This window comes from Falco rusticolus, chromosome 7, assembly GCF_015220075.1.
Source record: "Falco rusticolus isolate bFalRus1 chromosome 7, bFalRus1.pri, whole genome shotgun sequence".
NCBI lineage: Eukaryota > Metazoa > Chordata > Aves > Falconiformes > Falconidae > Falco > Falco rusticolus.
Window position 1 is genome coordinate 30,146,926 of NC_051193.1, and position 9,541 is coordinate 30,156,466.

Below are 9,541 nucleotides of genomic sequence, written 5' to 3' on the forward strand. Positions count from 1 at the left end.
CCCAACCTGCGGCCATCGAATGGACCTGGTGACAGCAAGCGGCTGCGGGGACTGGGACTTTACAGAGGTTCAGAAGGCGATACCACCAAACCCATGGGAAGGAGGAGGAGGCACCGCCGCGATGGCTGCGGCAGCCGGCGGGACCCGGCGGTGATGGGCTGGCCGGGGCAGGGGGCAGCGCCGGTACCCGCACCGACCCGGCCCAGCGCCGCGGCTCTCGCCCGGAACAGCCCAGACTCTGCCAATTAACAGCCCCTGCTCAGATAATTAACAGCCCGGGCTCTGACAACTGGGAAGAGACTGGAGGCGGCCCGGGTGGTCAATGGCGCGGCCGCAGGATCCACCGGCGGTTATAGCAGCGCCGGGGCCGCAGACGCGGGGGGACGAGCCGGACCGGAGGGGAGCCTCAGTTAACACACCCCCGACACCCCCAGAGCAGCCGCGGCCCGCAGCCCCCCACCCCCACCCCGGAGCGCGGCCCTTCCCCGGGGGCTGCGGGCGCACCGCCGGCACCGGCACCGCCCCCGCCAACGCCGGGCAGGGGCCGCGCTGGGGCCGCGCTCCCTTGTTTGCAGGCGCGGCCCGGCCCGGCGCGGCGCAGGAAGCGCGGGGGGGCAGCGCCCACCCCATCCGCCGGGCTGGCAGCGGGGCCGGGCCGGGCTCAGCGCTGCGCTTCCGCGCGGGTAAGCGGCTGCGCGGGGAGCCGCGGGGGGCCGGGCCGGGCCGGGCCGGGGCGAGGCGGGGCGGGCGCTGGTTACGCTCCCCTGGGAGGCTGCGCTCGCCTTGCCTGCCTGCCTGCCTGCCCGCCTGCCCCCCCCCCCCCCCCCCCCCCCAGTTTTCAGCGGAAACAATAGCAAATATCAGCATTTCTTTGCTAAGGGGCCGCCGGCAGGGCGGGGGCGGCCCGGCACAATAGCGGCTTTGGGGGGCGGCGCAGGGCCCCTGCGTGGCGCCCCCCCGCCCCCCGCGGCTGCGGGGCCGTGCGCGCGGGGAGCGGCGGCGCGCGCAGCGCGTGCGGCGGGGCCGTGCGCGGGGCTGGGCGCGAGGGAGCGTTGCCGTTAGTGCCGGCACCGGGGGCGGCCGGGCTGCGGGGGGGCGGCCCCGCGCGCAGCGGGCACGTGGGGAGCCCCGGGGTGTGTGTGTGAGCTCAGGGGACGCGGGGTCGGTGGCAGAAATGACGAAATCGGGGTCTCGGGACCTCCCGGGGAGTCCGTGAGGCCGCGCTCCGTGCCGGGGCCCGTCCCGTGTCAGCGGTGAGAAACCCACGGCTGAGCCTTCGGGGGGCTCCGTGACTCCTCCGTGCGGCAGCGGCGCGTTCCCCTGCTCCCAGGTCCGCCATGGACACGAGCGGCCACAGCATCCTCCTCCTCCAGCAGCTGAACATGCAGCGGGAGTTCGGCTTCCTGTGTGACTGCACGGTTGCCATTGGAGATGTTTACTTCAAAGCCCACAGAGCGGTGCTCGCTGCTTTTTCAAACTATTTTAAGATGATATTTATTCATCAGACGAGGTAAGGACACATGGCTTTTCTCCTGCCTTTTAACCTCTCTACTCAACTTGCTGCTTTTTCCCCTCCTCCTTAAAGGTATTAAAGTCTAAAAGAGCATAAGTGGGGATGTTAGATGGCCTGAGATTATTTTCCTAACCCAGCATCCGCCTTGGCTCTCTAAACATTCCCAGTCCAAGATGTGCTGTCCTTTAAAACCACCTTCTTAGTCAGCATACGCCAACATCAGGCCCCGCATTTTGGAGATGAGGCAGTTGTGTGACCAGAGGAAATAAGCACGTAAGTACCACAGCCTCCTGCAGTGAGAAGGGCCCAGATTTGCAATCTAGGGATATCCAGGTACCTCCTGCCCATAAGCAGCATGTGCGTGACATTGCCTTGGCTTGTAGGCGAGCTTGCTGGGCAGGACTGTCCCTTCTGGCAGGATCCACAGGCTTGAGGCAATGGAGGAGCCATCGCCTTATCGCAGTTCTGTGCTTCAGACTCTTGCAGATAAGGGCTGAGACTGAGATCATCAATTTATTTCAAGCTGCTGTCTGGATGCTTCACTCCCCTGGGTCAGGAGTGGTTCTGCAGGTATAACGATGATGGTGGTGCCCAGGTCTAATCTCATCTCTGATCTGGAGCTTGCTGCTTGTAATCTATTACACTCTTCTCCATTCCCCTTCCTTTTTGAGGATCGGGGCCCAGCACCTTTGCAAGATAATCATTAGCCATCGGGCCGCGTAGCCCTTCGGCTGGAAATGAGGAGATCGGCTAACTTCCTTTTCGATAGATGTTGTTTATTGACACTTAAGTGCAAAGCTCATAAAGATTACACAGTAGTGGCAGCTGAATTTATTACTTAAACAAATACTTATTGCTTCGTATTATTGGAGTGGCACGCACCGGTGATGTGTAGCTTGCATGGCGTCGCTGTGGTGCCGTACGGCGGCAGTTGGCTGTGCACGCAAGTGTTGAGGTGACCAGGAGCTGGCCACCGTCGCCGTTCCTGGCTGTGGTTGTGCACATGACCTTTAAAATCACAGGGATAAATGCACGCTCAGACACTTTGCTGTGCAAACAGGGCATATGCGCTTCTGCAGGTCTTTGCGGGGAGTGCTGCTCATGAACTGGGAAGCAGGCGGCAGCGCACACGCTCTGATAGCAAACAGCAGCGCAAATAAACGGGCAGGTAATGGATCAGGACTGTAATTTGGAGCCATGTATGTACTTAATGATCTGTCTTGTTTCAGTGAATGTATAAAGATTCAGCCTACAGACATCCAGCCTGACATATTCAGTTACTTGTTGCATATCATGTACACTGGGAAAGGGCCAAAGCAGACTGTCAGCCAGAGCCGACTGGAGGAGGGCATCCGCTTTCTCCACGCAGACCACCTCTCCCATATTGCCATCGAGATGAACCAAGTGTTCTCCCCAGAGCCGGTCCAGTCTTCAAACTTGTATGGGATCCAGATCTCAACTGCACACAAATCGGCCAAGGAGCGCCTGGGAGCGAAGGAGAGTCTGCCCAAGGTGGGCAGCAGGTGTGCTGTCCAGGGCGACCACCCACAGCTGCAGCTCTCTCTGGCCATCGGCCTGGATGACAGCTCCCTGGACCAGCAGGTTGCTCGCGCCTCTGCTCAGCCTGCTGCTCTCACCAAGCCAGCAGAAGAGCGTCCGAAGCTCTCGGTCTCCATAAAGCAGGAGCAGTGTGACACAGAGCCTGTGGTGTCCCAGAGCTGCACCCCTCCTTTTCCGGAGGTGGCGAGCCCCATCTTTGCTAAGGCCAGCCTCAAGGTGCACTTGTGCCACTACTGCGGGGAGCGTTTCGACTCCCGGGGTGGGCTGCGGCAGCACTTGCACACCCACGTCTCGGGCTCGCTGCCATTCGGTGTGCCGGCCTCCATCCTGGAGAGCAGCGATCTGGGGGAGGTGCAGCCTCTGGCTGAGGATAGGGAGGCTGGGGATCGCCACCGGCTCGGGGCCTTCCTCCTCAAGGATGACGAGCATCAGCTGGACCCTCCGAGCTGCAGTGATCTGGAGCCTCTGCAGATCGGCCAGCTCTCGCTCATCTCCAAGGACCACGAGCCGGTGGAGTTGAACTGTAACTTTTCTTTCTCAAGAAAGAGAAAAATCAGTTGCACTGTCTGTGGCCGCACGTTTTTCCGGAAGAGCCAGCTGCTCGAACACATGTACACACACAGAGGGAAACAGCACAAATACAGCCGCTGCCAGCGGCTGGAGAGCCCTGCGACCCCCAGGTTCCATCCTTATTGTGACAGCGAGAGCCTGGGGAAGAGCTCCAGTTTATCCCAGGACCACTTAGATGAATGCATACTGGAGTCTGATCTCATCCAAGAAAGTGTTGATACGATCCTGGTAGAGTAGTTCTCCCCCTGAAGTAGCCTTCAGGTGCTGAAACTCTGAATATTTTGGTGTTTTACCACCTAGCGAGTGGCTGCTCCCCGCAGCTGATTTTCTTTAACGACCATTTCCCACCATCTCTGAGGTAACTGTGAAAGACTGTGTATTTTGATTTGTGTACTTGCTTTTTTACTTCTCTAACTTTTACACTCAATTCAGTTCCCATCTAAGTCCTTCTCGGGAAGCTTCTGTGTAACTTGGTTACATTTTTCAGAAATGTGAACTTACTCCTGCTCTGCTTTACTAGAGTTAAGACTGTAGTGCTGGGTGTGAGGTTTAAACATTGTCTCATATGCTGCGTGGTGCCTCAGACTGTTTGTATCCCATAGCATTGCTTTTTTGAAACTAGATGAAGAGAAGCGTAGAGGGAAAGATGTACTGTGTTTCCCAGACAGTTTGTTTTTAATTAAAATAAATATCTCAAGGAGATGAATCCTGAAGTTTGTGTTGTATGACTGCAGTTAATCAATCTCTGCATAAATACATGCAGGAGTTATAAGGCTGGTCTTTTCAAGGCAACTGGCAGTGTTGATGTAGGGGTGGCAGCCTTCACTTTGACAAGCCCTGGAGCCCTCGTCAGTACAATCTTTTAAATTTACTTTTAGACTCGAGGGGTTTGCATATATTTTTCCTCATTCCTACTCCTCCCTCGTCAGCTGCTACTGCATGAGCAGAGACACGTTTTGCCACCCCTCTAGGACCACATCCCATTATGGGACCATCTTCACAAGGAGGAATGAAAGCTGCAAAGGAGCATCCTCTTCCTCTTGGAGAGGAGGCACATCCTAACCTAAGTCCTTTACAGGATTAAATACTGCACATGGATTTTCTCAGTGAAAATGATTTCTGACTCTTTGAACAGCTTGGAGCAAACACATTCTTAAATATTACGATCTGTATATTTGCTAAAAGCAAACATACAATGTGTTACTTCTTCTCTGCTTGCGGCACCACCACAAAATGGTAAAATGCAAGCTTTTTGCCTTTTGTGTATCATTGATAGCTGAAGTGTAAGATCTTAAGCAAGAGGCTTTCAAAATTGTACATGTTCCTCCTGGATTTGTATTTTGTTCCTCTGTAGTTTTTCACCTGAGATACCCCAGGCTTCCTATCAGATGGGTGCCAACCCATCCCCTCAAGAGATGCTCTTAATCAGAAGGCCCTGAAGAGGCACACACAAAGTTCTTACAGTGCAGAAGATTCTTTTGCAACGAAGAGCAAAAGCTTTGTGAGCTGCTTCCGTAATCTCATTACCCAGTTTTTGAGAAGCTGGAGGCTCCCTGCCAGTCCTGGTGGAGTTGAGTCATTGCCTTCGGAAAGGGGGAGCCTGAACAATGGTGAGAACAGTTTACTGTCAAAATGCCCCCTCCAAAGCTCTTTGTAGTCAGGACCCTTGAGCTGTCTGTCCTGGAGCTGCAATTAAATTGCTCCCGAATTAAAAGACCATCTGAGGTCTTTGTAAGGGCGGCTGCTGTTTCTCCTGGGCAGGGAGCTGCACACTCCAGGGGATGGATTGGCCACTGAGAGCTGCCAAATTGTGTTTTAAGACAAAGGAGAAAAACAAACAGCCTCTGAGCCTGCCTGGATGATGTTACAAAATGCACACTGTGGTTTGGTGTGTGCTTGTCTGCTAGGCTGAGTGCTTCTCTCGCTGCGAGTACCCATTAAAGCTGCTCTGGTGTGGATGCATTTTAACTCGGCTTAAAAAGGTTTGCTTTAAAACAAGTGAACAAAATGACACCCAGGCCTGCAAATGCTGCATCTGAACATGGAGCGATTCACATAGAGCATTTCCTAGAAGAGAGCCGCCAGGGTCCGTCCTGGGCTAATAGCATCAGCTAAATCACATCCAGCACAGACTGCTTATAACTGGTGCAAATGCCCTCTGGCTTCCACTGACCTCTATTTCTACATGATGGTTAAAATAAAAATAAAAATGGTATTATATAGTCATTCCCTATTTGTGTGCGACACTTTATCGAGTGGGCTGGCTTCTCCGGGTGCCGCTTGCTTCACTCGGGTTCCTACGTTGAATTTCAGAACAGAGAGGAGTGTCTGCTGGGTTGGGTATAGCTGTAGAGAAGAGCCAAACCTGAGTTTTCAGACTATTCAGTCAGCAGATGAGCCCCTCGGAACTTCACCTAGATGCCTAACTTGCCTGAACTAATTGATTTTGAAAGTCAAATGGCCCTTGATACCTCTGCGAAGATAACCAGGTAGTGGTAATAGAGCTCAGTACTGGGGACAGCAGGGGGGACAGCAAGCAGCAGTGCCTGGAGGCATCTTGGGGACATGCTGCTCAGCTTCAGGTTTGTGGGCAGGATTGTTTGGTTCGCTTTGTGGCCATTAAAAGGGAGCTTTAATAAAAACCATGAACTCATGTAGAAGATCCAAATGTCTATCAGCTATACATGCGTATGTGTCGCAGGAGTGACTCTGTGGTACCAACTGCAAAAACATCAGTAAAGCTGAAATCGTCACTGTGTTCTTGTATGTGTTCAGTATGTCTTTGAAAAGTTACAACTGTAAGTGATTTTTTAAAAAATTGTTACACCTCTTTCTAGGGGTAACTCTAGTTAAGCTTTGTGGTACTGAACATCTGTGAAATCAAACATCTGTGAAAGGTATTTTTTGCATAATTTGCAATACAAGAAATGCATTTTCAGCAGTTTTCTACTGCAAGCATTAAAGCCCTGTTATAATTAAAGCAGTAGAAAAAGCTTGAGAGACAGAAGTCATCAGCTCCGAGTTACGTTAACTTGAAAACATCATTCTGTCTAAGTCTTATGAATAGAAAATAATTTTAGAAGACAGTTATGTTTGCTAAGTGAGGGCAGCAGCTGCTCCTGGATACATCATAAGAAGTTTTGTTACTGTATGTATAAGACACTTGAGTTACTGAGTGTTTAACCTTTATGCCGGTAGATGCTTGAAAGTTTGCCTGACTTGCACAGCTGGGCTTGGCAAATACTCATTTCTTGTTATTGTGTTTTGTTTTGTTTTGTTTTTTTTCATGAAAACATAAAATAATTTGTCACAGCGTGCAGAATAATGATGCTGGTGGTTCCTTCCACGTAGCGGCAGCTGGCTACTAGATGCACATGGGCTTAGGCAAAGAAAGCCCCAGGGGTGTGATACTTGTCGGATGGAGTCTAAAAGCTCCAGGGGATTCCCAGAGCTTTGCCCTGTGTTGCGGGGTCCCAGCATCAAGGGTGCAGAGCTGATGAACCACAGGCATGGAAGTGCCTCATCTGTGGGCTCTGCAGCTCATGTTTCATGAAAACATGTGAAGCCTGGGGCTGAGGCCCCGCCAGAGTCCCACGGCATGAGCAGACCCCTCGGCCAGCTCAAGTTAACCTCTGAAATGGGTCAGTGCTGCAGTGGCAACCAGCACTTTCCCACGTAGCTGGGTGCTGGCCTGAACGTGCCGCCTGGAGGTTAGCTGGCTCAGTGACCAAAGCATGCTAGACAATTTTGAAATGGGTATTTTGAAATATTTTTAGTGCTCTGGTGCTGAAGGGGCCAGGTCCAACAGAAGCCATGATTTCTTGAGCTGCTTAGGGTGCAGTAAAGGGTGTGGGCTAAAGGCTATCTTAATTTCCCCTTGCAGCATGATGTCTAGGGATTTTACTCAAAACTTGCTTCTCACCACCTGCAGTGCTGGCCAGAGATGCCATTTGGTAGCACGTGTGCAATGAAAGCATTAGGCTGAACTGCTCCTGCGTTACTGGTGCCAGAGGGGCAAGACTTCAATGCTTGTTACTTGTCCAAGTCATCCTTCAAAGGTGACCCATCCCCTCTCAACAGTCACCTGCAAATGTTTGGGTTTTACCTCTTCCACCTTGCATTTTTGGGCAGCTGGGGGAGAGCAATGCCAGCACTTGTCTGCTGGCTGCCCAGGAGGTGATGCTGATGGGTGGGCCGTGCTCGCCCCGTCTTCACATAGGATAAAAACCCCCTTTATCTCATTTTACTTTCTGCACAGACTGTGGTTACAACATGTGTCTTCAGCCATCTGGCTGCACCAGCCACTAAGGCAGGCTCTTCGCTCACATGTTGTCTCTCAGATCACTGCCAAATCAGGCGGCAGCAGAAGGCAGCGGGTGCAGGAGGGCCGGCAGCCCATCCATGGGTGCCATGCCCCTCACCAGAGGGGTTTGGGACATTTGTGCACGCTGAGAAGTTTAAAAAGGGAAAATAAATTTGCTGTCAGGATGTAAACCTGAAGCAGTGAGCATTGCAGTTCAAAGCAAAACCATGAAATAATGCTCTCATCAACTTTCTAGAAGGAGTGTGATGCTGATACTGAATACTTTTCCACTATTTTGGAGGCAGATGGTATAAATCCCGCGTAAGCAAAGCCTCCAGAAGTGCTTTGAAGTGCAGTGAAAAGGGCTTTCAGCACATGCAGTTCAGCATCAGTGCGTTCAGGACCGTGCGCTACAGTGGCCAAGCCAGGAGGTTTTTTCTTGGTTTGTCAAAGTCCTCCCACGGCAACTTGCCAACAACAGGTTGTGCTATATTGCTGCGATTGTCTTCAGCTTCGCTGTTTAATAAAACCCAGCCTCTTCTTTCCCCTTCTTGCCATGGTGTGCCAAAATGGACTGCAATGGAGTGGGCTTCCCAACACTTTCCACTAGGAAAATATATTCTGAGTAATAAGAAATCGTGAGGAAAAAGGTAATGAGGATGGATCTGCCCTAAATTACATGCCAGTTAGATATTTACAGCCGGAGCTGTGTCAGGACTGAATTCCCTGAGACACAATTGCAGCATTTACATGTTTCATTAAGAAAAAGTAATGAGACAACTTCAAAGGCAGCCTAGGAGAGGAAGTGTTTCCAGTAACTTATTCCAAACCAGACGCTGCACCCTCAGAACAGGGGCGTAGCAAAGCTCAAAACCTTCCTGCTGAGCGAGGCTGATTTTCACCTGAGCTGAGATGCCCCTGGGAAGCTTTGCAGGGCTCTGGGCAGCCCAGCAGCCCGCGCATGGTGCCACCCTCCTGGGATGCACAGGGCAATGCTGCTGAAGGCTTCCAGTGGCAGTCGGGCAAAATGTAGTCCACGTTAGCCCACCTGTTACTGGGACAAATGGTGTAAAAAAACATTGTATAAAGCCCTCTGTCCCTCCTGGTGCTGAATTTGCAACCCAGCAGTTGCAGGATGTAAAGCCAGCTATAGGCACTGGGGTGGGGAAACTGGGGCCATGAGCCATCGGAGGTGATGCAGGGGAAGGAACCTCATGGCAGGCAGCAGCACGGTGTCAACCATCGAGCCAGGCCTCTTTGGGGAAGGAACCTCATGGCAGGCAGCAGCATGGTGTCAACCATCGAGCCAGGCCTCTTTGGAGCTGCTGCCAGCACCGGGCAGCCTTGCCAAGCCCCAGCTGCAAGCGCCGTCATGTGGGGGGTGGAGGCTGATGCTCAGCGTCACCCCCCTTTCCCCGCAGCCATCCCGGGAGGGACCCGCTCCGGCAGCAGTCTCCTCCGCCACCCCGCAGCAACCACCACCGCCCCAGCAGAGCAGGCGCCAAAGCCTGTCATTAGGGGCCGAGCATCCCCGGCCAGGCTCTGTTTATCCTGGCGGTGTGGTTGTGAGCCGCTTACTCATGGCTTTAATGAGC

The 9,541-nt window shown here is 53.0% G+C and overlaps 1 protein-coding gene across 2 annotated transcripts; it reads left to right on the forward strand.

The window, feature by feature from the left end:
* Positions 1 to 634: 634 nt before the first annotated feature.
* Positions 635 to 4,356, forward strand: ZBTB25 (zinc finger and BTB domain containing 25). 2 transcript variants are annotated; one of them, XM_037395646.1, is made up of 3 exons: positions 663 to 683; positions 1,586 to 1,786; positions 2,743 to 4,356. In XM_037395646.1, the coding sequence occupies exon 3, from the start codon at positions 2,807 to 2,809 to the stop codon at positions 3,878 to 3,880; it is 1,074 nt and encodes a 357-aa protein (XP_037251543.1). In that variant the 5' UTR covers positions 663 to 683; positions 1,586 to 1,786; positions 2,743 to 2,806; the 3' UTR covers positions 3,881 to 4,356. The 2 variants fall into 2 exon arrangements, with proteins under 2 accessions (XP_037251542.1, XP_037251543.1); XM_037395645.1 differs by lacking the exon at positions 1,586 to 1,786 and having other exon boundaries at positions 635 to 1,510.
* The last annotated feature ends 5,185 nt before the right edge of the window (positions 4,357 to 9,541 follow it).